Source organism: Leishmania panamensis (genome assembly GCF_000755165.1).
Source record: "Leishmania panamensis strain MHOM/PA/94/PSC-1 chromosome 7 sequence".
In the NCBI taxonomy this organism is placed as follows: Eukaryota; Euglenozoa; class Kinetoplastea; order Trypanosomatida; family Trypanosomatidae; genus Leishmania; species Leishmania panamensis.
In genome coordinates, this window is record NC_025886.1 from 139196 (window position 1) to 166291 (window position 27096).

At 59.0% G+C, this 27096-nt stretch overlaps 6 protein-coding genes across 6 annotated transcripts, besides 1 other annotated feature; all 6 read right to left on the minus strand.

The window, feature by feature from the left end:
• Positions 1-664: 664 nt before the first annotated feature.
• On the minus strand, positions 665-3175 carry LPMP_070360 (hypothetical protein; the record flags this gene model as incomplete). Its single annotated transcript, XM_010705742.1, has 1 exon — positions 665-3175. One exon carries the CDS (start codon positions 3173-3175, stop codon positions 665-667), a length of 2511 nt encoding a protein of 836 aa, XP_010704044.1.
• A 1256-nt stretch (positions 3176-4431) lies between these two features.
• Positions 4432-6921, minus strand: LPMP_070370 (hypothetical protein; the record flags this gene model as incomplete). Its single annotated transcript, XM_010705743.1, has 1 exon — positions 4432-6921. One exon carries the CDS (start codon positions 6919-6921, stop codon positions 4432-4434), a length of 2490 nt encoding a protein of 829 aa, XP_010704045.1.
• A 1389-nt stretch (positions 6922-8310) lies between these two features.
• On the minus strand, positions 8311-14622 carry LPMP_070380 (ATP-dependent DEAD/H RNA helicase, putative; the record flags this gene model as incomplete). The annotated part of the gene is made up of 2 exons (XM_010705744.1): positions 8311-8682; positions 13249-14622. The coding sequence occupies 2 exons, from the start codon at positions 14620-14622 to the stop codon at positions 8311-8313; spliced, it is 1746 nt and encodes a 581-aa protein (XP_010704046.1).
• A 1217-nt stretch (positions 14623-15839) lies between these two features.
• On the minus strand, positions 15840-17786 carry LPMP_070390 (hypothetical protein; the record flags this gene model as incomplete). Its single annotated transcript, XM_010705745.1, has 1 exon — positions 15840-17786. The coding sequence occupies one exon, from the start codon at positions 17784-17786 to the stop codon at positions 15840-15842; it is 1947 nt and encodes a 648-aa protein (XP_010704047.1).
• A 1174-nt stretch (positions 17787-18960) lies between these two features.
• On the minus strand, positions 18961-19284 carry LPMP_070400 (hypothetical protein; the record flags this gene model as incomplete). Its single annotated transcript, XM_010705746.1, has 1 exon — positions 18961-19284. One exon carries the CDS (start codon positions 19282-19284, stop codon positions 18961-18963), a length of 324 nt encoding a protein of 107 aa, XP_010704048.1.
• A 3421-nt stretch (positions 19285-22705) lies between these two features.
• Positions 22706-23194: a repeat region.
• Positions 23195-24338: 1144 nt separating this feature from the next.
• LPMP_070410 (hypothetical protein) lies at positions 24339-26825 on the minus strand (the record flags this gene model as incomplete). The annotated part of the gene is made up of 1 exon (XM_010705747.1): positions 24339-26825. The coding sequence occupies one exon, from the start codon at positions 26823-26825 to the stop codon at positions 24339-24341; it is 2487 nt and encodes an 828-aa protein (XP_010704049.1).
• Between the last annotated feature and the right edge of the window lie 271 nt (positions 26826-27096).

Here is a 27096-nt window from a genome sequence, read left to right on the forward strand (position 1 = left end):
GGTGTGGGTGAAGTGACAGCACAGCCGCAACATATCGCATGCACACTCAGCGCATGATGGCAAGGGAGAATAGACACCGTTGGGAGAATACAACTACGCAGGCACGTGCAGTGAGCGCCCACGTGCATCTCTGGCATCAACTTCATCATCTATGAAGAATTTGACACGCTTACAGAGAGGGCGCGCGCGCACCCCACAGCAGTCGCTGAGCTGTGACGCAGCGCAGCATCGCACAAATGCACCCATGCTACAGCTAGTGGCTCTTGACTTCGATGAAGAGCGATGGTGTTGTGGACGATCAACAGAGCCTTCCGTGCTCGACTGGAGAGAAAAACGAGAGAAAACGCCACTAAGGCGAACAGTGAGAATGGGGGGGATGGGGGGGTGCACAATGACAGGCGTACGCCCGCGCCCACGGAGGGGAGACACGTACCGATCACTCGATCCAGCGCGGTGAGAAAGCTAAAGTATGAGAGAGAGAGAATGAGGAAGGGCACGCGCGCGAAGAGGAGAATCGACCAGAGGGAGGCAGTGGGAGAGGAGCTGAGGTAAAGAGAGGGGGCGCAGCTCTCTCTCTCTCTCTGCCTCTGGGTGTACGAAGCAGCTACACAACAACGATAGTGTGCGCCGCATCAGCCTTCCACCACCATCATCCTTCCGCCCCTCACCCCATTGGATATTGCTCCTCGCCACCGCTAGCAGTGTACACGACAGAGGACACCGTATCGTGCAGCACAAACCTGTGCACAACGACGGCGCCGCCACAGCCGACCACAAAGCACCAGTCATTCAGCCGCTGGTAGTAGTAGTAGGGCAGCGACCCCAGCACGGCGAGGAGGACGTTGGGTGAGGCGGTGCCGGCAGGCGGCGGCACCCCTTCGAGTGGGCTTGCAACGGTTCCTGGAAGAGACGAGCGCAGCATGACGAGCTGACCAATGAAGTACACACCGATCATCATCGAAAGACCGACAGCAATTATGTCTGGTCGGCTGATTGCGGACCCGCTGAAGGACATGGTCACGTGGAAGAGCGCCAAGAGCACGCCGCGGATTGAGTTCACTATCATCCACCCGTTCACCACCAGCGCCAGCGCGAGAATGACGTGGGCGCTGACCTCTACGGCTGTTACAGAGAAGGGCGCGTCGCCGACGGCGACGCGCCGACGTAAGATGAAGGTCTTCTCGAGCAGCATCACCGCTCGCGTGACGGGGTCCAGCGTGGAGGCCTTGAAGAGCCACAGACTCGCCACAGTCAAGCAAATCTTGACGGCCGAGTAGAGCCCCATGACCACCCCGAGGCCGGCGTACCACCGACCCACCCAAGTCGCTCCGCGCTGCGCTTCACACAGCATGCCCTCCACCTCACGCAGCTGAAGGTACATCGACAGGCTGAGGAAGCGTGAGGCGTTCGACTCGCCGCGTAGTGTAGTAATGCATGCGATGGCTCGCTGGCGGGAGAGAGCAGGGTTGCTGGCGACTGAGGTCAGGTTCCTGGGGGAGACACAACTACCAGGTGACACGCCTGAGGCGCCACCAGCGAAAATCTGAGCGGCATTAGAGAGCGTCTGCTGAAGCCACCCGACAGCGCCGGTGGAGCCTCGATGCTGTGCCTGGAGCGGTGGCACGTACGACAACGGGGGCTGATTGCCGAGGCCGGGGGACTGCCACGAGTCACTTTCACCCGGCAGACCTCCCTTCGCGGGGTAGTCGCTGATGCCGCTGCTGCCCTTAGAGCCTGGATACAGGGAGCGATAGTGGGTCAGTGGGTCACCGCCACCGCCTACGCTGTGCAATGTTGGGCTCTGCCTTAATGGCGACAACGAGCGCCCGCGGTGCGGACTCGGTGAGTCGGCAGAAGAGAATACGGGTGAGGCCCACTCTTCATGCAACACGCCGTACTGCAGGGCAGCGATCTGGCGCTGCGCTGCCCCGTAGCCGTTCAACACGTAGCACAGCTTCTTGTTAAAGTTCTGTTGCGCCTTCCGCAACTCCTCCTCGCGACCGCGCCAGTATGTGTAGGGCGCCACGAACAAACATGGAGAAGTGATGGCTGCGTAGCCCGATAAGAGGCCGATCATCGCCACACCAACGGTCGCGACGCGCGAGGTCACGGCGCACACCAGCGCGTGCAGGTCTGCCGCGGTGGTCGGGATCGAGTGCGCGGCGTCCGCGACTGGAGATCGCCGCCGCGGCTGTTGTGGTGGCTCCGCCTGTCCAGACACATCACTGCCATCACCAGGTACCTCCCCTTTCGCGCCAGCGAAGGATTCCATAACACGGTCGGCCTCGACCTCGAGGCCAGCCTCTGCGTCCTTGCCCTCTTGAGCGACCGCCTGCGGTGCAGACGGGGCTGCTGCGCCACCACTCATAGCAGAGGCGCCTGTGCTTCTGATCTCCTGCGGCACGTTCAGCATCGTTGTGCGGCTCTGCAGTTGCGTGTACACTCGCCGTGCAGCCGTGATGGTGGTTTGCCGCACCGACGGCACACTCAGTCGCCTTGTGCGCGCCGCCCACGCACCAGCACAGATGAGCGACATCACCAGCAAGCACATCAGCGCCCAGCGCAGTCGTTTGCAGAATTCATGTGAAGGCTTTGTATCTGCCCAGTCCTGTTGGAAAGGCGAGGACAACTCGGAGCGTGGCCGACTGCTAAAACGTCTGCTGCACGAACGACCCGCACTGAGACCTCCAAAGCCGCACATGCCTCCAGATGGCCTCCGTGAGTTGCAGCACCGTCTTCCAGCGGTCCGGCGGCCACCGCCATGGACGAGCGCGTGACGCAGAAACGAGATTATGAAGACGGTGGGGCAGGCGAGCAGCACGGTGCTAAGCAAGAACAGCAACAGCCACGTGAAGGACTGCGCGTTAACCTGCATGAAAGGGTGAAGAAACAACGACACCGTCGACAGCCATGACACCCACTTGCCACCCGCTGCCGCGATGACGTCCGCACCGTCCTCAGCAGCAGCAGCGGCAGCGGATGGAAACAGCGATGCTTCTGCCATGTCTACTAAGACCGCGCTGAAGAGCGACAGCGACAGCGCAAAGGTGCTGGCGAAGCACCATCGCACCGCATTGGAGTTGCTCAGCGGCTGCACCACAACAAGACGCATGAGAAGCCCACCAACATAGAAGAAGATGGCGTAACTGGACACCATGTAGAAGACGCTCATCATGAGAGTGAGGGGAGGTCAACTCCGCCTCATCGGGAAGCAAACACACACACACAGTGAGAGAAAGAAAGAGAGCGCGCGCGCACGCAGTAATGATTTATGCTCTTGTGAACAACGCAAAGCGAAAGAGAGAAAAGGCGACAGCTCCTCCGTGTGTGAGTGACACTTCCGAGATCTGCTGCTGCCACTCCTCCCCCTCCCCCTCCCCGGTCCGCAAAAAATGTGTGTGGGGGTGTGTAAGACGATGAGGAAATGAAGAAGAGAAACGAATGAGAGGGTAGAAGGGGGAGGGGGGGGAGCCGGTCGGTGCTGACGACGGCAAAGGCGACAGTCAACGTGCACACGCTTGGAGAGGGCGCTCAGAGTGCAACAAGACAGCGTAGAGCGAAGGAGAAAGCGCGCGCGATGACAACCAACAGACGGCGTGGGAGGGGGACGCACGCGCACGCGCAGGTGCAGAAGAAAATACGAAATAATGTGCTTCCACTACTTTTAAGTTTGAGGGGTCGACGTGGACAGCCGGTCTTTCACTTTCGGCGTCGCTGCTGCTCGCGTGGTGCTCACGCCGTGACCGCGAATACGTCAGTGTTGGGAGGTGCGCCTTTGTTGGCTGATTTTTGCGCTGCACGTCTGCACGAGCACTGCGGGTGTGGGTGTGGAGGAAGGCGGGCTGAGCGGCAAAGGGCGTCACCTTTCCGCGTGTGCTTGGCCTGTGTATCCGTGTGTGCCCAAGACTCACGTGTAGCGTACTTCCAGCTCACAGGCAGACGCCTGTGAATGGGGGGGAGGTGTTTAGCAGGTGGGTGACGTCCGGTATCAGGCGGCAGACGCAATCACAGACGTCAGCACAGAGAGAAGGAGAGAGAAACAGCGTACGCGATGGAGAACGCTGAGCGAATGAGAGGGGAACAGCGGGTAGAGTAAGAAGGATACAGATGATGATGGCGATGATACCAACACACGAGCCAAATGGCGATCAGAGAAGGCAGGGAGGGGAAAGAATTGAAGGCGAAGAGAGTTAGAGCGTCTCACAGCTGCGTCGCCAGCTTCAGTGGCCATTCCAGACCAAAGACGAGCGGACTGCCTCACCTATCAAATTCGTCTGCTTTCTAAGTTCGTCTTCCACGTAGACGCAGAGAGAGAGAGAGAGAAAGATAGCGCACCGGAGGATGAAGAGGGAGCAAAATACACTAAACACGCCGACTCGCATACTCTGCTCTCTCCCTCATAAGCCTTTTTCATGCAAAGGTGTTCGTAACTTAGCCAGCTTTGCCTTCCTCTGTTGATCCTGCTCCTCTGTGATACGACGCCGGAGTAGTGTCAGAGCGAGACTCAGCGCCTACCTCTACCTCAGCCCCACTACGGAGCATACTGGCAGTGGAATGCCCATCCAGAGCCTGCCCCACGTGAGAGAGAAACACATCCGACTGGTTTGCGCTGACCTCGGGACGATAGCGATGCATAATCGCCTCCAGCTCCTCATCGTAGCTTAACGCCGACACATCCTCCGCCGCAGCAGCTGTTACGTGGATTTCTGCCGGCACAGCGACACCAACGGTGACAGGCCTAACTTCGTCTCGCTCTTTTCCAGTCGCCCATTCGTCGCCAACGCTGCCGCGCTCTCGATTTGTGCCTACTGAGGCCGTCGAGATTGCAGAGAACGTTGTGAGATGCGGGGTTGTCATCGTTACCTGTGAAGGGCTCACGGTGCGAGTCCCTGCGCCTACACCAGCGTCAGAAGGTGTGGGGTGCATCTCTGTCAAAGTCTCATCTGTGAGTTGTTGCGGCACGGCTGCCATCTCTGCCGCCACTCGAGCCCAGTCCATCATTTCGGGTGGCACAGCACTTTCGCCACGGAGGCACGGTTCCTCATGCAGAGTCTCGGTGGAACTACGCAGCTCCGCAGAGGGCACGACCTCTTCGGCGGTAGTACCCCAATGCGGGGCACGATCGTCACGCAGCCACCGAGGCCACCAAGAGCGGGAGATGCCCAACTCACCATACGGTGCGGCGTCATCCACAGCAGAGCTCACAGCACTACTGCCTGCGGCCGCATTCTCGGGAGACCCCAGATCTGCAGCGCCACTAGCAGCGCGACGCCGTGCCTCGCGGTTCAGGATCACTTCTAGGCCGAGCGCAGCACCGGCTGCAGCGCATGCGCTCACGATCACTGCCGCCACGGTGTACAGCACGACCACGACGATACTCAACAGAGCCGCAAAGCTCACAACGTGCTCCGTGGCGGGAGTCTCAGGGACAGCGAAGAGCAGCGCATCAGCAGACGCAGGAAGAACCGCGTACCGTCGCTCCATAGAAGAGTCGTAACGCACGCACCGCCACCACTGCTGCTCCCTCGAGAGGGGTGACAGTGGCTTCGACAAGAGCGACTCGCTTCGTAAGCTGTTCAGTGCCCTACTGCCATGCTGTTCGTCACTGGTGCTCGCTCCGCATCGACCCGAAACGGAGTCACCACGGTGGCGCAAGCGCATCTTTGCCAACATCCACGTCCGCCACCAGTACAGTTGATAGAGGAGCTCGTAGTAGCCGTGAATGGGGAAAAGCGCGCCGTATTGCAGGAGGCGGCTGTTCGACTCGACGAGGGGCCAGTCGAAGGCTTGGCGATTGCCCAACGCCAGAAGCTCGTTCGCAGTGCGCAACGTGAGACCCCACACATGCCATGGTGGAGACTGAGGGGAGGCTGACGAGGCATCCTCGCGCGTCCTCGACCTCCCACGATCGTCTCTGCACCCATTCCTGTCCGCCTCAGTGCCATCGGCGGTGGTAGGAGAAGGAGAAGAGGAGGAAGAAGAGGAAGAGGACAACACTGGTATGCCGGGCAGCAGAGAACTTGGAAAGGACAAGAAGGTGTTTGGGAACACCTCTCCCAGCAGCAGTCGCGCATCTGCGTCTTGCGGGTTCACGAAGCTCTGGAGCGGGTGCACTACACGCCCGCGCCGCACATGCGCCGCGGTCAGAACCCGAAGCGGTACCCACCGCGCACTCTCCACCTCGTGTGCGGCCAGCTGCACGGTTGGTGTGATGTCACCCACGTGCAGAAACACGAAGCGCGCCTGCACGAAGCTGCGGCTGCTGCCGAGGCGACCGTGCAGGCGGTAGTCTGGCAACCGCCCGAGGCACAGAAACTCTCGATGGTGCTGCAGTGGAAACCCGATCTTCTCGTAGGTCCCGCGGCAAACCGTATCGAAGTCGTCGTGGTCGTCTGGGTCTCGGCGTCCGCCTGGGAAGACAATCTGTCCGCTCCACCACCTCGCCTCCATGCTCGGTCGCTTCAGAAAGAGCAGCTGCAGGGATGATTGGGCATCGGTGTCGGCGAAGTCAACCAAGTGGTGGTGAAAGTGGTGGTGATGCGCCAGATACCTAAAGAACTCCAACGGCTCAGTGAGGCCATCCCTTGTTAAGTCACGCGTCATTGAAGCAGATGAAGCGGCAGAGGTGGCAGCGCTGGAGAAGAACGACGAGCCGAGCCCGCTACCACGTGAAGACGACGCTGCACCTGAGGCCTTTGTTTCGGTCGCATCAGAGCCTGCGCACGCGCGCCGCGCAGTGGCGGCCCTGAAGGTGCTCAATTCCCTTGTGAGAGTTCGTTGCGTGTCATCATCAAAGCGCAACACCAGCGCAGCGGCAGAGCGGTGACTGCCTGGGCGATACACGTGCAGACGACACTCCGCGAGGCGCTGCGTCACGTGCGTCAGCAGCGCCAGGTCCACACTGGGTATGCCTGATGGCATCAGAGAAACAAGAGGAGGGAAGCTACCAAGAGAGCGGGCGAGAGTGCGCTACAGACAGACAAAGAGAGTTGGATAAAGTGAGCGGCATGGGAGAGAGAAGAACGAATGGTCAAGGACACGGCTCGACCTCTATGCGACCGCGCGTGCGTGCGTAAGAGAGGGGCAGCCGCAGGAGTGGTAAGAGGGGAAGGAGGGGAAGAAGGAGAAAGCCGAAGGTACGGCAGCCGTGTGGCCTCTGCTGATAAAGCTCCAAAATGCGCGGAAGTGAAGTGCGGGGTGGGGGGGCGAGAAAAGAAGAGAGGCAGCACATGCTCATACACAAGCGTGCGCAATGGAGAGTCTCATGACCGAGGAAGAGGAAGAGCATCAGTCGCTGGCCACATGCCCATCTCGCCCCCCCCCTCCCTCTCCCTCTCTCTACTCTCACCCCGTCCCTCCTTTCCTCGCCTCTCCACTGCCTTTCTTAACCACCAAGACGACGGCGAAAGCGAGGCCGTCTTGACCTCTCCACCATAAATTGTGCGGCATGGGGGGCGCTGCTCTTTTTGTCTTTCGCTCTACTTCACTCATTCTCTACCCAAGACACATGCACGTCCACACACAATTTCATCCACGCGTCCGACGTCTATGTCAATGCTCTACGATCAGCATCCACTCATCCGCCACCCTCCTCCTCAGCATGCTTGAGCACGTACACGCGCACATCGATAACCTCAGAGAGGGCAACATTACCCACGCATAGGAGAGAGGAGAGAGGAGGTGGTCGAACTAAACAGAAAGGGAGGGAAGCAAAAAGCATTACGACGCTTTACTAGACACCAACACAAACACAACACACACGCGCGCACACATCCACCCACGCAGAGAGAGGGGGGATGCGGGAGGGGGGGTGAGGACGAAAGGGGAGGGAGGAGAGGGAGAAACCCCGAGAGTAGAGAGAGAGAGGTGCAACATACACACGCATGCATGCACATTACGCACGTACATACTGTTGAAACGAGTCAGATACACAAGTGAAAAGAGGCTCGCATCGTTGCCTTTCACCTGTGCGTGTGCGAATGCTTTAACGGATTAGGGCATTTGGCTTAATTGGAAAAGAAAGGGCACTTCCTTGACAGGCGCGTCCAACACAGAGAGAGAGAGGGAGGGGGAGGCACACGCGCACGCACGTGAGTCGCCACCTCGGCTTCTTCTCCGCTCTGCCCATGCGTTCTCTCACCTCTACTGAAGCACAAACGCAGGCACACGTATAGAGACGCAAAGTCCACAGCCAAGCCATCAGAGAGGGAGGGAGGCACGAGAGGTCCAGCGCGTTGGGGAGAAGCGAAGGGAAGGGGAGTAAAAGAAGCGTAGACTCATAAAAGCCGCTGGTGTGCACGCACACGCATACTAGTACGGCGTGAAGCTCTCGCTGCGCGGGGCACCACCACCACCAGGAGCACCGCCGGCCGGTGCGCGACCAAACTCACCACCACCGTAGCCACGGCCACTGCGGTAGCCACCACCGCCGCCGTAGCCACGACCGCCACGGTAGCCACCACCCCCACCGTACCCACGACCACCGTAGCCATGTCCGCCGTAGCCACGTCCGCTGCGACCTCCATCGTTGCGCGCGTACTGGCAGACGGCGTAGAGCTCCGGTGACACCTCCTGCTTCGCACGCAGCAGCAGTTCGATCAGGTCACGGATGGTCTTGCTGTTATCAGCCGAGGAAACAAAGGAGTAGGCGTCGCCGGTCTTACCAGCACGACCCGTACGACCTGGACACATCAACGCACACACACACGGAGGACATAGATGGGTGAAGGATGAAGGAGGAGGAGAGAGAGCATATAGGAGAGAGAAAGCGAGAGCGTGAGATACACACATGTGTGTACACAAGCACGTTCGATACGCGAAACGGTTAGCCCACACGCATTGGTAGACACGCACGGATGGATAAGCATCGTTGAAGCAGACCATGCGCGTGTGTACATGCGCAAGAGCGCAGGAAAGAGGGGGTGGAGGAGAAAAGCGAGAGAGGAGATACATTGCCAGCAGGGAGGTGGCATGAAGGATGAGTGTGTGATGATAATGATGATGAGAGAGGGGAAGAGGTGCGAGGGAGAAGAGTAGAAGTGGGTCTTTTCCCGCGAAGGCAGGAGAGAGCAGTAAAGGAATTAGGGGGTAACACACACACACACACACACAAGCACACAAGCACACACACACGCGCTGAATGCGTGAAAAAACGCAACACATGAGCAATGCGCGAGCCTGTGCTGTGTGCCTGTGTGTGAGTGTGTGTGGGTGTGTGTGTGTGTGTCCATCGATGTGCGTGTGCGTGTGTGAATCCGATCAGCTGACCTTGACGAAAGAAATAAAACAGAAAGCAGTGAAAAGAGGGAAAGAAAACGCCGAAGTACGGCGGACAGACAGCGCGCGCACGAGGGGGGAGGGAAGTCCAAGAGAGACGTGCAGCAGGACAACAACAAGGGCCAGACAAAGGGCGAGCGGCAAGGGAAGAAAATAGCGACGCGCTACTTCGCTTTGGTGCGTGTTTGGAGAAGTGAAGACCAGCAGAGAAGAGGGAAGGGAGAGAGGGGGGAGGGGGGCACGTAAAGAAATGGGCAAATGCTTTGGTCGCATCACATGGCGACGCACCGCTGTATGCGTACACGCCCGTGTGTGTGTGTGTGTGTGTGTGTGAGGGAAGGGTGCAGCGATGGGTGAAGGAGAAGGGGGCGGCTGAAGAAAGCGCCGCAATCTCACGTGGATTGCCGTGTTTTTCTAAGCTCGTGTTCACCCGTCCCCTCTGCTCAGGGAGGTGATGTGTGGCACAGCTAGCTGTGAAAGGCGGTCTCTTAAGTGCGTCGGTGCCGGCGTGTGTAGGTGTTTGACGTACGGCAAGCATGCAGGGGCATCGGTGTGCACGCACGTGTGTGTGTGGGTGTGTGTGTGTGTACAGTCGTTCCTCGCGGAACTTCTCTTTCTCTCTCTCACTATGTCAGTGTGTGGCCGACCGTTCACCTCGTCCTGTCGGTATCGTCTCACACTGGCCACTTCTTCCCTCTCGCTCTCCTCACACCATCCACCGCCTCTCGCCACACACACACACACCATTACTTCTCCTGCGTGTGGGCGCCCATGACACAAAGGTGAGAGCATAAGGGCGAGCCTCGCACCAGCCAGGAGTGGGATGCGTGTAGGGAGGGAGGGGGAGGGAGGGAAAGAGGGGGGGGGGCAGGAGGGAGAACGAGCGAGCTACGGGAAGGAGTGTAGAGAACACGAGTTCTAGTGCATCCCTCATGTCAGCATAACCACGTAACCGCAAACGCTCCCCCACACCCACAGAGAGGGAGAAAGCTGCACAGACTGACACGGAACAGCAAAACCCAAGCAGCAGTCCCACTGTACACATGCCTGCAAGCTCGCACCCTTACTCGAGCATGCAGAGGTACACAGACACACACACACACACACACACACACGCAAACATCGATCAGTGCTTCTTCTCATCGGGGAGAGTCGAGTGTCTCCCACGACGCAAACACCAAATCATATAGATAGGGTGTAGCACACACAGCCACACACACACGCATAAACATGCGCATGACCGTGTACACCGCGTCATCACCGGTGGACTCGTGTTCTCCTCCACACCGGGCTGAGCAGGCTGAGGAGGCTGAGCACGTTTCACGCCCGTGTGCGTGTGCGTCATGGGAGACTGAGAAGAAGGGGGAAGAGATGTCAAGAGTGCCACCCGTGTGCATGTTTGGATAGGCGTGATGAGGGAGGGGGACGGCGAGGGAGTGAGAGGACAAGAGAAGGCGCGACGCTGTCGGAGACACAGAGAGACGCACACACCCAGCACACACGTGTGCGTGTAGGCACAGACGTAGGGTCCACGGACCTGGACATACAAAGCCTGCGCATCACCACAACCACCACCCCCTTCTGACAGGAGAAAAACAGAAAAGGAGAAGTCACATGAATGGGGAGGTGGTTGCGCCTGCGTGTCTGGGAGGGATTGAACCCGTGCGCGTGTGTTGTACGTGTGCTCACATGTGTGCCTAATCTGCCTCTATACTGTGCGCGTCGCTGCCCATCGTACTTTCTCCTGTCATCCTGGTCTACTTCTCTCACTCGTGTGCGTCCTTCGATTCGGCCATCATCCCTCATGGACCTGTGGGTCTCGCTGACCAGGAGGTAGGGGGGGAATGAGCGGGGCCATCTTCGACAGGCCCACCCACCGCAACGCACACACACACACACAGGCGCACCGCCCACAGACGCCATCGAAGCGCCACGCGCACACGGGCAGAAACACCAAGCACGGAAAGAAAGCAAGCACCACTCGCACACATGAAAGATCCACCGCTGACTTAGATCCACGCAACCCGCGTCACACACAAGCACAGAGAGACTCAGACACAAGACAGGCACACACACGCTTACTTATCGTCCCTGCGTCTTGGTGTAGGCATACGCGTGTGAGAGAAACTGCACGTTCCAGCGTCGCCTCTTACGCACATACGCGCGGCCACATGGTCGCTCGCTGTGCGCAGGCCCTTTGTGCGCCCCACCACCACCACACACACGCATGCCGGCAGTCCTACGCACCACTCATCTGTGCCCACTCTCCACACTTGAGCGCTTGCGAACACTAAGGGGCACGCCTGATGCAGACAACACACGCATTCACACAGAGAGCGAGAGAGAAAAAGAGAAACATTCAATGGCAATATAGAAGCCGCTTCACACAAAACTCGCAGTGAGGTAAGAAGAGGGAGGAGGGAAACCAAAGAAACCATCGCTGCATCGGCGCACCGCCGCGCACGAAGCGAGGGAAAGTTGAGGAAATTGAGCACGGGGCACCACCATCGCGCCGCCACTACACACACATACGCATACGCACCCATGTACGAGTAGAGAAAATAGCGAAGGCCAGCAGTGAAGTCGTTCAGCTGATGAGGGAGACACAGACACGCACATATTCACACAATCGATATGTAGAGAGAGAGGGGGGGAGGGGGGAGTTAAGGCAGCTGCCAGAGAAATGAAACGAAATAGATGACGCTCTCCTCCGCCCCCCCCACTTCATCGTCGCCTTCTCCCTCTGACATCCCTCACATACGCCCATCTTCTCCCTCTCCTCTACGGCAATCCCGCACAGCTGTCGTTTCGTTTGTCGTCGGCGTTGCTGCCACTCCAGCCGATCTCGCACCACATATATGGCGCACTTCACTTCCTTCCCTGGCCATCACCACCCGTTACCACAACTACCACCACCACCTCAGTCTCACCACTCCTACTCCCTCCTTCTCTTCAGGTGCATACGCACAGCACAAGGGCGCTGGCGGGCGTTCAACAAGGTGACGAGAGAACTGAAGAGTGCAGAGCAGGGGGGAAGAAGGGAAAGGCGAGGCAGTCAACGACGCAGAGAGTTCAGGGGGTATGAAGCAACACATACGCACAGGAAACGAAGAGGAGGACCAACACGAATGGAAGAGCTGCAGTGCGAGGTGTGTATGCGTGTAGAGGAAGGAGAGAACGGTGAGGCACAGAGAGAGGGAAGAAGGAGAGCGAAAAGGGGGGAAGGAGGGGAGGTCATGTATCACCGGGTGGATATCAATTTTTCTGCTGTATCCGTGCGGGTGTGGGTGCGGGTGCGGGTGTGGGTGTAGAGGAGGACGGAGTACGGAGCGAACACGAGATGGTACAGCGGTAGGCGTACGCGTGAGTGCGATACTCCTTGTACACGTTGCCCCCTCGTGTTCTTGTCTCGCATTATCCCTGTCGTTTGGCGACCACCGGCTGTCGGCGTGCCTTTCTCCACGGCCCCCCTTCATCTTCCTAGAAGTGGTGGTGGTATGGTGCACCACATCTTCTCCAGGAGCACCAGCTTTGTGAGAATGCGTGTGAAGGTGGGGGCGTACAACACGTTCCACTCCTTAGTCCTCCCTGTCCCTTTCGCGCTCACCCTTGTTACCCGTGCCTTCGCAATTCATGCAGCCGTCGCCCCACCGCTGAAGTGCCTGCCCACGCTTGCGGCCTCTCATTTTACCACTACCACCACCACCACCAGCCGCCACGCACTTTCGCTTGACAGGCCTGGAAAGCTGAGGAAGATGCAAGCGAGGTAGAATGAGAGAAGGCAACAACGGCAAGGGCAGAAACAGTGGTAGTCGTGCTGCAAGACTGCAGTTAACACAACTAAGACACGCAAGAAGAGAGAGAGACACACACACACACCTACGCCTACACACAACCCACCCACACAGGCGGATACGCAGAGGGGATCGGGGCTAGCGATACCGTGAGTGAGCGGAAGCTCGTCAACATACCAATACGATGCACATAATCTTCAATGTTCAGTGGCATATCGTAGTTCACCACCACGTCCAAGTTCTTGATATCGAGGCCACGCGCTGCCACGTCGGTGGCGACGAGAATCGCGCGTTCATCCTTGCGGAAGCGGTCTAGCACGTAGTCACGGCTCGACTGCAGCTTATCGCCGTGAATGGCCAGCACCGTCTGCCGCAGTGCGCGGCCAAGTCGGTCCTGCAGAATGTCACACGACTTCTTCGTCTTTACGAAGACCAGAACACGCTGCGGTCCGACCTGGCGGAGAATCTCCTCCATCTTCTCCTCCTTGTGATATCCCTCGACGACGAAGACATGCTGGTGCACATCCGCATTCGCCACGAGCTCCTCGGAGCCGATGTGAACACGCACAAAGTCCTTCTGGAAGCTGGCAGCGAGGTTACGAATTTCGCGCGGCCACGTCGCTGAGAACATGAGCGTCTGGCGGTCGGTGCGAATCTGCGAGCAGATCTTGCGGATTTGGTCCTCGAAGCCCATGTCAAGCATGCGATCCGCCTCATCAAGGGTGAGGTAGGTGACGCGCAGCAGATTTGTGCAGTTCGTCTCCAGAAGGTCGATCAGGCGACCCGGGGTTGCGATGCAGACGTGCACACCAGCGCGCAGGGAACGCTGCTGTGGCCCCTTCGGGGTGCCACCGTACACGCACGTCGTCATAATGCTTGGCACGCGCGTCAGCGACTTGCGTGTCTCCGTCTCGATCTGCACTGCCAGCTCGCGAGTTGGTGCGAGGACAAGGGCGATGGGACCATCACCAGGCTGCAGCGGAGGCTGCGCCATAATGTGCAGCGCCGCAGGAATCATGAAGGCCATCGTCTTCCCAGAGCCCGTCTTGGCCACGCCGACAATATCGCGCGAGTTCAGCAGGACCGGCCAGGAGACGGACTGAATGGGGGTTGGCCTCTGGAAGCCAGCGTCCATGAAGGCCTGGTGAATCGCATCCGGCGCCACCAGGTCGGAGAACTCTAGCATCGGCTGTGGTACGCGGTCACCGTAGATGGTGATGCTGTTCTCACGCAGCCACGTCGCAATCTCCTCCTCGCTGCGCGGCTTCTGAGGTTTGTAGAAGTTCCACTGCGTCGCCACCTTCTGCACGGCGTCCCAGTCAATTCGGTGTAAGTTGGCGCCAAGGCCGCCGTGGCGGTCGTGGAAGCGATCGCCGCCGCGGCCGCCGCCGTAGCCACGACCACCACTGTAGCCGCCGCTGCGGTAGCGATCTCCCCCGCGACCACCTCCATAGCCACCACCGTAGCCGCCGTCACGACCACCACCGTAGCCACCCTCACCGCGGCCACCGCCGTCGCCGCCGTTGTGCTGAGCGTCACCGTAGTCGGACATGATGCTTGCGCAAGGTGTGTGCTTGTTTGCAGCTCGAGAGGAAAACAAGGAGAGAGAGAGGGAGGGAGAGAGACAACAGAGAGGGGAAAGGCACGCACGCGTCGCTTTCTTTAGGCGCTGTGCCCCGTCCTTCGCTTTGTATTTGTGCTGGTTCAACCACACGTATGCCAGAGAAGCAGAGATGCACTTCACATTGTGTGGGGGTGTGGGTGTGGGGGGAGGGGGAGGAGGAAGGGGGGGAGGAGGGAGGAGGGGGAAGTGGATGGCACACCCAAGAGGGGCGCACAGGCACGCACACAATTATACGCAGGAGAGCCAGGGAGAATGGGGGATGGGAGGCGAGAAGAGGAGCAGAAGTTAAAAGAGGAACGAACAGGGTGGAGAGAAGTGCTGGTGCTGAACGAAGGAAGTCCCCAGCGCTTACATGACTACCACAGAGACCTGCACATCTTTTCTGGTCGCTTGTGAAGGAGGAAGGGGGGGGGGCGGAGACCGCACTGGCGTCCACCCTCCTCCGCCTTCCCGCAGCCTCCAGAAAGTGAAGGGGGGACGGCCGAGAGGTGAACTATGGACCAGCGTGTCTGAGACTCTTACGTGGGTAAGAGAGAGAGACGTCTGACGTTGGCATCCTGAGGAGAGAGGAAGACAAACCTGTTAAAGCGCCATTACGCACCGCCCCCTCTTCCTCCTCCTCCTCCTCCCCCGCCTCTCTCTGTAGAAGAGGTGCACTTTCTCTCAGTGCTTGCGCTGCTTATTTCTTCCCTTATCGTCAACCATCTGTAGCCAGACAGAGACATACGCGGATACACACAACGCAACACGCTTGCCAGCAACAACCACAGAAAACTCCAAAAAGCCGCACGCGCGGGTATGCGAGCGATCGGCCGAGGACTTAGAGAGAAAGTGGAGGGAACCAAAGCAAGCAACGCACAGAGAAGGGGAGGGAACAGCGTGTAATCTAAGCGAGCAAAAGAGAGAGGGAGAGGGAGAAAGCTGGCGTGGACCCACAACGACCAACGAGAGGTGAGGCGGAGGGGCACAATAACACAACGCGAGAGTACGGTCATCATTCACCCCACACCCATCCTTGCACGACTATGTGTGATGTGTGTGCACTCGTAGGCTCAAAAGTGCAGCTACCCACGCATCACGCGCAGGTAGCGCCACCCCCCCCCCCTCTCGCCCCCTCTCTCTTCCTCGCTTTTCGTTTCCCTTCCCTAGAGAAAGGAGACGTCGGAGGAGGAGCTATCCCCATCCAGGCCATCGCCCATCCACGAGTCCTCCCTATCCAAGTTGAATGAAAAGGCGGCCTTGAAGCCCTCCGAGGTAGACGGGAAACCACCAGCTGCGTTCGCCGCGAGGTGCGCCGCTCTTGCCTCCCTGCGCCGCTGGCGCTCCTTCTCCTTAATCCTCATGTACTCACGCGTGGGAGTGTCGAAGCGTCGGTTCGCAGCGGCGTCGCCCAGCGGTGCGTAATTCCATACAAGGGGCTCCACGGTGAGTTGACCGCCGCAAATGAATAACCGCGAGGAGTGGCTCTGGGGGTCGTGAATGGGGGACACACCGGGCAGCTGCTCGCTCATATCGGCGGCACGTCCAGCGAGGTAGGGGTAAAGCTTGCTGATACCAACCACCGCCGTGCGGGCTGGCGCTGGCAGAGAGACTGCAGGAGCCGCAGCAGCTGGCATGGTCTGCGTGCCCGGAACACCCGCCGTGGTACCTTGTCCCGCTGACATACTGGCCGGCACCGACAGCGCGACATGCTGTTGAACATGAATGGCCGTACTGAATGTAGCTGGCAGTGGCGCGGCGCCAGCTGTGGATGTTGTGGCTGTGGTCAAGAGAGGTGTCGAAGAGGCTGCTCGGCTGGGTGTCCCGGGGACAGAAGAAACAGTCGCCTTTGGCGTCGCAGTACCAGCGAGTTGAACAGTGGCAGTGGTGCCGATGCCGATCGTCATCGCCACGGCATCTCCCCCTACTGCGGGCAGGACGGCGGCGGCGGCGGCACTGCTCCGCGAGGCAATGCGAGCAGAGCCGGCAGCGGCAGCAGCGGTGTGGGATGCTGGCGCCGCTGGCGCTGCTGCCGCTGCTGCTTCAGCTATCGGTGTTGCTGCTGCAGGGACACGTGACGCTGTCAAAGTGGTCGTCTCCTCACCAGTGGAAAGCTCTGGGCTATAGTTGACTCCGGCATTGGCAGAGGCAGCGCCACCTGCGCCAGCAGCTGCGGCGCTGAAAGTCGCGGCGGGAGGCTCCGATGGCTCCTGCTTGACCGCCGATAGTGGCGCGGCGACATTTGCTGATATACCCGCCGTCGTCACCGCCTCCCTTTTCGCCGCTTCGCGCTTGACGGCCGCCGCCTCCTCCTCCTCCAGTCTGCGATGGCCAAACTTGGCGATGGCCTTCTCGAGCATGTCTTGGTGCCGCTTGTCGCTCTTCGGGTAAGTGGCGAGTGCCTGGATTAGCATCGCCTGCAGCACGTGTTGATCCACGCGATCGACTAGCTGGCCGCCGAGGCTGAGTGCCGCGTTCATGAGCTCAACCATAATGTTCACGAGCGTTGCCGTGATGTCCTCCTTGGCGTCCTTTTTTTTGGTCTGCTTCTTCGCGCCGCTGCCGAAGGCGCCTCCGCCCTTGCCTGCACCGCCGACACTGCTGCCCTTTCCCTGGGTCAAGAAGGCATACGCACCGAGGATGTACCCATCGACGGGCTTCTTCATCGTCTTCAGCAGCTGCACAAATACATCCTGGTCACCAGCCAAGAGGGTGGCGTAGGCGAGCAGCTGGCCAACTCGACGAGCACATGCGCTGGGTGGATGTCGCATCATGTGTAACGCACACTGCACTGTGTCGATAATGTGCGGGTTGCTAATGCTGAAGGAAAGCAGGTCGGTGTCGCTCGCCTCGTCCAGCCTGGCTGCGATGGGACGACTCTGCTCGAGGACCTGGGTGACCTCATCGAACTGGCTCTGTGAGGGGTGTACGTAGTCCCAGTAGCACCGCGGCCCCTCGCACGGGCGGTCGCGCTTGAAGTTGATCTTGCCTTTGATGAAACTGCAGCACCACGTGTCTGGGTAGCCGTTCAATGGGCAATTCGATCCGCCAATACACGCCCGGTGCAGCTGGTGCTCACACGGGTGTCCGAAGCTGAAGAGCTGCATCGACATCGTTGCTGGCAGAGAACCAAAGGAACAGAAGAGAGGCCCAATGAGTCACGTAGGTGATGAAGGTGAGGAAACCACACACACACACACACGCACGCACGCAGGCTAAGCGACTAAGTACAGCAGCAAAACAGATGCGGGGTATTTTACTGAGCGAACAGAGAGAGAGAGAGAGGTCACACAACGCACGCGGATGACACGAGCAAGGAGACGTGTTCCACTGATGGCGTGCGTGGGTACGCTGGTAGAGCGCCACAGACGTATGCTTGCGTAAAGGGGGTAAGAGGCGAAAAGGGTACAACGAGAGCAGAAGGAGGCAGTGATCCCCACACGCCTCTGTGAGTGAGGGAAACAGTGATGCTTCATCGCAACGCCGAGAGGGACAGGGAGAACAGGGGAGAGTCGGTGGGCAAGAGAGGAGCGAAGACAAGGTGAGCTACAGCGGAAAGGAGGACCAGCGACACCCTCTCTCCTCCTGCCCCAGCCCGTTCCAGGCACCCTCGTGATTTGGGCTCCCTCATCAGTGTATGCTCTTCGGCGCTCTTTTTCTGTTTTTTTTTGCGCCTCGCTGTCGCTGGCAGGGGGGGTCCAGCACACACTGGACGCGATTCCGTCAGCAGGCGCATCAACGCACCAGCGAATAGCGAAGGCCCGAATGAAAATGCGATGCGGGAGAAGTAAGAGGGGAGAAGATGAACGCCGAAATGGAGGGGGCACGTCATGAGACAAAAGACAGCGCTGCTCGGGTGACCTTTTCGCCGCCACTTCTTCACCACCTCACCACCACCACCCCCACGCCTCCCCCACCGGCGTCCCTGCTGCGCCCACAACGCACCATCGCTCTCTCCTCTTCGCTTTTGCTCCCGGCAAAGAAAACGAGGGCAGCGCGCCGCCCTTTGTGAGAAGCACCAACGTGAGGCTACATGCGCTTTTTGGGCATGAAGGGCAGCGGCAGCGAGTGCGAGTGCGAGTGCTGGGGCGGGGGGATTAACGTATTTTGGCAATCGCAAACGCACATCTACGCAGGCAGAAATACCATGAAAAGAGTACTCGTGTGTGTGTGGGTGTGTGTGGGTGTGTGTGTGTGTGAGTGTGTGGGTATTCCACCGTGGACCCGAGCCGTCACCCCCGCGCCTACTCCTTCAGTGCTTTTCTCCCCTCCCTTCTCACACGTTTCTTAAAAGTCGTAGCAGCGCCCATTCACCTCCCAGTCCCCGTAGCGGGTCGGGTCCAGCTGCGTGCTGCCAATCACGCGGCCGGTCTCCTCGTCGACAATGTTCGTGGGGATCGCCCCGGCTTGCTTATTGAAGAGTGACTCTGTCGAGCCGAGCGACGTGGTGAAGCGCCTGACATCATCGTCCGACATGCGCTGGGGCTTGAAGCTAGGGTCCTCCTTGCCGAGAATGGCGAGGCGGTGGGCCAGGTACTGCTTGTCCTTGATGGCCGAGACGAAGGTGTCGCCCTCGACTCCGATGAATGCAGGTGCACAGCGACGGAACATCAGGATGAACTCAAAAGGGGAGCGGAAGCAGTAGTGGTGGCTGTAAAGCAAAAGTTTGGTCTTCAGTCGCGTCGCTCTGCTGGTGCCGGCTCACTCGCGGTGCGTGTGACAGTTGACTTGGAGAACTGTGCGGACGGAGATGAGGCACAGCGCAGCCACCGTGCACCGACAAACAGGCTCCAAGTGACACCACACACAAGCACTCATACAGAGACACAGACATGCAGGCGGATGCAACCGTGCACATGAATGTCCGGCACGATGCGATAATGGAAGTGGAAGGTGAAGAAGCAAAGCGAAGATGGGGAGAGATTTTGCTCTGGTGCCACGCTAGGGTAGGGGACTGCGCTGGCATGAACGCGCGCGTGCGCGTGCACGTGCAGCGGCTTCTATGGTGTACCCTCCTTTCGCAGCATCTCGTGTAACCCCCCTGCTAGCAGGGCGAGTAAGATGCATGCGTACATCCCGAGGTGAAGGAAAGGGAAGGAGAGGGGGGATTGGGTTCCATCAGCTCCGTCGCAGGTGATACCCCCCTCCCGCTAACTCACATTGGTGTGCCCAACACCCACCAACTACGACGGCTGTGCTCCACCTCAGTGTGGGTTAAAGGGACGTAGGACAAAGCGTGGAGAAGGCCCGTAGGGCCTCAAGCCCCCCCCCCCCTTCACCTCCCTCTACAGCGCTTTCTTTTACTTCGTCTTGTGCCTGTGTACTGGTGTAGATATGCACCACTGAGAACTCTTCATTGCTCAGTGGGCGTGTTCTTCGCCGAGCTCTCATCACAGTAAAGACGCGTTCATCTGCTTTCCAGCTGTCCTGAGAAGAGAGAGGGAGAGCAAGCGGAGGATAAAGACGGCGTCCGCTACAGCGTGCGAGTTGGGCCAAGCTCCTCATCTTCCCTCCTCTCTTTCTCCCTCACCTCCCCCCCCCCCGCTACCTCTAGTCGCCTCCACCCAACGCAGATGCCCCCCAATCACCACCTCCAAGTTCATCTTCCACCCGCTGTCCTTTCTGCAATGAAATAGGAAAGGCGCTTACACATGAGATGGGAAAAGGGGGAACGACATAAAATGATGGAGACGGTGTCGCGGCCGCGTGCCTCCCCTGGTGAGCGTGGGTTGGTGAAGTTGGAGATCCGCCTGCTTGAGAAAAGCAGAGGCGGCACACACACACACACACACACGCGCGCTGTCACACGCCATGACGCTGAGCTCGAAAGGGTAAAAACTAACAAGCGACACTCGATGTAGACAACAACGGCTGTCCTCCATCACACTGGCGAGGACGATGAGAAAAGTAGGGTGGAGGTGGTGGTGGTGATGAGTGGGATGACGGCAACCGGAAGGCCACGGCGGCGGCTGCGGAGATCATCCAGAGTGAGGAGAGAAGGAAGGCGTAAGAAGAGCAGTGAGCGGAGGAAAGGGGCCCTGAGAGGAAAAGAGCGGCCTGAGGCATCCACAGTAAGAGAGCGCAACCACAAGCACAAAGTGACAGCGCTACACTTGCGTACAAGCGAAAGGGGGAGGAGGAGGAGGCGGCGGCAAACGCAGGTGAATTTCCAACAGAGGGGGGAAAAGGAGGAGGAGAAGAATGGCGCCTGTTGGCCCCGCACTCCTCCTCGAGGACTGATGGAGGAGGAGTGCGGGGCCAATGAAAGGACAGGCACCAAAGAATGAACACACAGAGAGAGAGAAATACAGGGAGAGAGTCGTAGTCCTCCATCAGAGAGGGAGGGAGAGATCACGTACAGAGAAGTCAAAGGTGTCCCACTCAGAAGATAAAGCTGATGTTATGCGTCAGAACTGGGTGCATGTGTGTCGGTGCACGTGGAGGTGTGCTCACAGACGCTAAGACGAGTCTGGAAAGAGAATGAGGGGGAAAGGGGCGTAAGATTGGGCGAGGATTACAGAGAGAGGTATTCACCGGCATAACGTGGCCGCCGCCCTTCGCCTCAGCCATGGCAACAGGTGTATGCGATAAGCGAGGGAGGGAGGAAGACGGAGGATAAAACTGAATAACGTAGGAAAAGCACGCCATACAAAGCATAAACAACACAGCACCCCACAGGGGGAATCAGAAGGGGGAGGGACGCGCACGCGCGACTGATTTTATAAACACAATACGCACACACGCCAGCACGCTTTGCCTCTTCGCCCGTGGTTAGGGTTAGGGGACCCCCTCCTGTCTGCTCTGCGCAGAGCAGACAGGAGATGGAGCACAAACGCATGGCTCGCGATGGCAATGAAGGGCCGCCTAGCACGGTCCCCCCACACCCACGTGCGGGCATGAATGCGACGATTAGCACGGAGAAGCCGTGACACGGAAAAAAAGGTTATGGAACACATGCAGACACGCGTACACAAAACTCCCTCATCCACCCACGGCACGAGCAGCAGCATCACTACTGCCATCAACACGCGTCTTCGTCGTCCATACCGACGTCAGCGACAGTAATATCATCCCCGCCTCCGCTCCCCTCCCCCCTCTGCCACAGACGACGGTGCCATCCACGTTGACAGAGAGAGGAGAAAGCAAGGCCAGTTGCTCAATACAGTGAAACCAAACTAGCGAGAGGGGAGCAGGGGGTCAGTGTGAGAGCTTCTGGTGCCTTTGGTGTGAATGATGCTACTGCAGGTGTAGCCGCCAAAGCGAATGATGACCTCCCGAAAAAGCGCGAAGAAGGGGAAGAAAATGGCCCTTATACGCAGAGAGGATTGATGTAGCACGAGGAGAAGTGAAGAAGTGTCCATACATTCCACCGCCACCCCCTCCACACGCAGACGTCTGCGTGCGTGTGAGCGCGTGTGGAGCGTGAGAACAGAAGTGATAGGGAGCAGGAACAGGGGAAAGGAAGAAGAAGTAAAAGGAGGCAAGAGAAAGGCAATGGTCGCTGCAGTATCTATCCACATAGCAAGGAGGGCGATTGAGGGGGGAGGGGGGCAGAGCCGCGGTGGTAGTGCGGAGCGGAAAAATGAGGAAAGAGAAGATATACAGGTGCCGAGAGTGAGATGAAGAGAGAGGAAAGTATTATCCAGGTAACACGCGGTGTGTGCGTGTTTTGGGCGTGGCAAGATGAGAGCCGCGGCGATGAGGAGGGGTTGCAAGAGAGAGGGGAATACGTATGCACCAGCATTGGCACCAGCTCACAGAAAGGAAGAGAGAAAAGCTAAGACACTCGCACGCACACGCAACTGAAGGAAGACAGAACGAAGTGGACCTCCTCGGCATTCATTCAGGAGACAAGCACAAGGCCTTAGCAGTCACCTACAATCACACACACATCAGCATCACGCAGACCGATGTGAAATCGGGAGGAAAGTCAGCACGGACTGCGCAGGGGAGGAAAGTGTGATCAAGAGAGAGAAGGGGGCGCGCTTGTCGGAAGACGAGAGGTGGGGAAGGGTAAAAGCAAACACACATCTCTTCAACAGACGGACTCTCCGCCGTAGAACAGATGTGGACTGACATCCACTTAACTCCCGGCTTGTCACAATGCCCATCAAGTGCTGCGAAGGTAGCCGTGGACACACGCGTTGACCCCGCCATCCGAGCACGGCACCCCCCGACCCAAGCCGCGCTCACCCGCCTCACAGCCGCTCACCACCAACGGGCGGCGGGGCCCAGGCGAGACGCGCCCATGCGGTGTTGGCGCTCTGCCCATCGCATGGATGACGCAAATGCGTTCCCCGCCGCAGGGCGCTCACCGACGCAAGCCCGCCTAGGCCCTCACCGCCGACAGCAGTAGCGAGGCATCGCCCTGACCCCTCCCCCTATGTCGTAGGTGCCTGGCACCCCGTCACCACCGGAGGCGGCCCGGCATTAGCAGAGGTGAGGGGCCGCCTTGCCTCCCCACGCACAGAGCGTGGGTGGGGGACCCTGCCACCACCCAAAGACGCCGCCTGTCATCAAGTAGGTAGAGAAGCACGAACGAGCATGAAAAGAAAAAAAGCGGCTCGAAGGAGTAAGCGGGCGGAGACATAGAGAGACACGTACAGGAGCTGAAGCAGAGATATCTCAGATGCGTGTCTGTGGAAGGGGTGTGGTGAGCGTGGGTTTGGGGGGGAAGGATGTGCTCCTACTCAAGTCCAAACCAACGCCCTCGAGGAAAGAAGAATGACAGAAAAATCGAATAAAGCGGCAAGACACACGGGTGAGCGAACCACACAAGCACATGCATGAGGGGGGTGCATCAAGCGCACACGAAGAGTAAAGGGAAAGCATCGAGTACACTAGTTCATAGTGAGAAAGTATAGGAGACGTGGAGGACGGGACGCATGTAAGATCGGAAGGCGGGGATAAGTGAGGTGGATGAGAGGGAGGGGAAGGGGGGTCGGATACTGACGTTGATACGCGAGTCACACCTCATCCTCCCCCTCCTTCTCCTCTCGTTTTCTTCTCCCTCAATCGCTCTATCGTCCGTCCATGTCTCTCGCTCTCTCACCCTTTTCATCTGCTAGTGTCTTCATCCCTCCCCCTCATGTTGTCTGCAAGGGCGGTGTGCAGGTGCGTCTGCATGCTGAACAACCTCACAAAGCACACAGAAAGGGAGAGAGTAACGGCGAGAGCGACAGGGGTGCGGAACACGAGCAGTCATCATAGAAGATTACAGACAATAGAAACGAGACCGTAAAGCCACCCGAGCGTGCACACACGCACGAGAGAGACCAGTGATTGGCGGAGACGCAGGAAGATAGAGAGAGACAAACAGACAGAGAGGCATCAATGATAAATGAGGGGAATGTGGGTCATCGGTGTGTGCACGTTTGCTTGTAACGTTAAGGTGTGTGTATGTCCACACTCTTCTACAAGCTAAGTTCTCCCCTCACTCGCCACGTTCCCCTTTCACTACCTCGTGTCGTGAGTTTGTTCATTCGCCTTCCTGGCTGACTGCATCTGCCTTGCTGAGTAGGCGAGGGCAGAGATGGGAAAGGCGTAGGAGGAAAGGGAAAAAGTTAGTGGCGCCCTCTCTTTACTCGTAAGATCCCTTCTCTCTCGCCTCGCCTGTGTGTGTGTGTGTGCAAAGATGCGCTTGCTTCCCTGAGGAGCACACATGCTCAGTACAGCCCACTCAGCACCTCGATCCCGACGCGCAGGCAACCGTGTACAAGGAATCCGTCCTGCTCAAGTGTGAAGCGGTTGATAAACCGTAGAGGACCCCAGCCTTTTCCGATGTAATCCTCCTGCCAGTCCCGCACAACGTGCACGACATCACGCGCCGGGTCATTGTGGTACAAAATGACGCGGAAGTCAACGCGATGTTCGTGTCGATCGGCGAAGAGGTATACGCCGCACTGCGCCCATGTGGCGGTGGTGTCCATCCCCACATACCAGGGAACGTTATGCGAGCTAAAAGGGCGACTGTAGCACGGCGCCTGCAGTGACGCTACATCGGTGATGACCCAGACAAAGCGATCCACGCCACAGATGCCGCCCACTACAGGCGCCGCGCGCGAAGGAGCGCTGGCGACGGGGGTAGGCAATAGTGTTGCTGCACCAGGAGGAAGGACGAAGGTCGCTGCAGCTGCAGCTAGGTTGGCGACGGGGACGGAGCCCGGTGAAGCACCAAGGCGAGACGGCGATGGTGTGCGCACCGGAGTCGTGTCCATTGCCATTGGCGTGGTGGCATCGTGTCCGTTGGGCACACGGTGGGTGGCGGCAAGCAACATATCCTCGGTAGCTGTGCCCCGACGCAGGTTGGTAGGCTCGACTGCCGTCGATGAACGGTGGTGCAGATGATAATATGGCCGCAGCGACTGCGAGAAGACGGGAGACGGGTAGTCGACAGCGGTGGATGCGCCGTGGCCAAACGAACCCGCCACGCGCAGCAGGGAGACGCTGCTCATCGAAACTTCCTCAGGAAGCGCGGCCATAGCGATGGTAGCCGCACCACTGCTGCTGCCGTTGGAGATGACGAGAGCCGGTGTCGGTACCGCCGTGGGCACATCCATTCCAGGCACAGAAGTAGCAGTAGTGGCACCATGCAAGAGTGACGAGGAAACCGATATTGTTGGCGCCGAACTCCCTGTTGGCCCGCCTGTGGGCACATTGGGGAGGGCGACGGGATAGCGCATGGGACAGCGCTGCCGCAGCACCTCCACCTCTCCTTGCAAGGCCCGGCACTGCTCCACAGACGCGTCGAGGGCCTGCGAGAGAAGCAGCAGGTGGTCCGCCACGCAGTTCTTCAAGTGACTCGCCATATCTGACCGTGGCAGCTCCACCGCGCAGCCGTGCTTGGCGAATGGGCACTCGATGATGATGTGCGGACACTGACACATATGCGCTGCAGCATCCGACACGCACCCAGCCCACGTGCATCGCGGATGTGCCTGTCGTGCGCACTCATCACCCCTCGTACCACCAACGTCACCCCCCTCCTCCGCTGTTCCGTCGCCCAGCACACGGTGTGCAGACCCGAGTTGCCGCAGCTCCAGCTGTGATGCTCGAGACAGCGAGGCGGGACAGTGGCACGGCAGCGCGTTGATCTGCCGCTGCGCGCGGGCGTCCGTGTGAAGCAGCTCCACCTGGATTGGAGTTCGGTCCAGTGGGCACATGGCGGCCGGGTTGGCCTGCATCCACTTCTGTAGGCAGCGACGGCAGAATAGATGGCCACACGTCGTTGCTGTCGGGTGCCGGCACACAGACATGCACACACCACAGACAAGATCGTCCGGCGTCTGGCAAGGGTCTACGATAACCACGCCGCTGTCCATCTCGTGCGTGAGGAGAGTGCCGACATCAACGCCGTTTGTTGTCGCTGTGGACGCTTCGAGCTCTAGAGTAGTGGCTGAAGCGGAGACGGCAGCGGTGGCGGTGACGCCGGTGGTGGGTAACGCACTCCACAGCCCAAGAGGCTTGAAGCTGTAGATGGGGAACGGCACAGTCTCTTTTGTCAGCATATCGTTGGGGCTCGACTGATTTCCGGTGACTTGAAGTGTGCTAGACGAGTTCGTCGCTGCCACTGCTGCTCTCGACCTTGTTACCACACCACTGTTGGTTGAAACGGGAGAGGACGCGATGGCGGCATCGGCTGCCGGGGCGTTGCGAGTGTTCGGGCACGAGCAAGAGCGATGACCCAAGGCCCTGGTGACGTCGCTCATGATTGGCGGTGGCAGGAGCCCGTGGCGGCGCTTCGGGTTAGCGGTGCCAGCGGCTGTGGTGGTAGTCGCATACAAATGAAGGACGGTTGGGGATGACCGCTGAAGAGGTCCTGAAAAATCGTGCGATACGCAGTCGTGTTGCCCTGCTGCTGCCGCAGCGCTTGGTGCACCCGACGGTGGCGCAGGTGCCACCCTTGCAGCGGTGCAAGTGGGGGTGTGATCATCACAGTGCGTTCCCGGTGCAGCAACAAGCGGTGTCGCCACACACCCCGATGCGCCGAATGTAATGACGGCGCCTAAAAATGTCGGTGCAGCCCCACTCGTAGGACACACTGCCGCCTCTCGACGCCTGCACGTGGCGGACGGCGAGGTAGATGTCCCAGGCAGGTGATTCGGCGCCGCGGCAGCACACGAAGACGCCGGAGCATTTGTCCACGACGACATGCCGTAGCTGTCGAGGCCGGCACGACCCGCGCTGCCGCTGCCGTTGCCGCTGCTGCTGCTGCTGCTGCTGCTGCTCGCCAGCGTATCTGTAGAGCGGTTCTCCCTGAGAGGGTTTTCTGTTGGCGGTGGTGCGGAAATTGCCGCGAATGCGTTGTAGTCAAGCTCAGCCGTGCAGTGGGGTAGCTGCCACCGCTGCTATCGTTGTCACTGGAGGCACTTTCGTGGTCACGCGACGGAAGAGACGGCGGAGACGTTGCGTGAGCTCCGACAC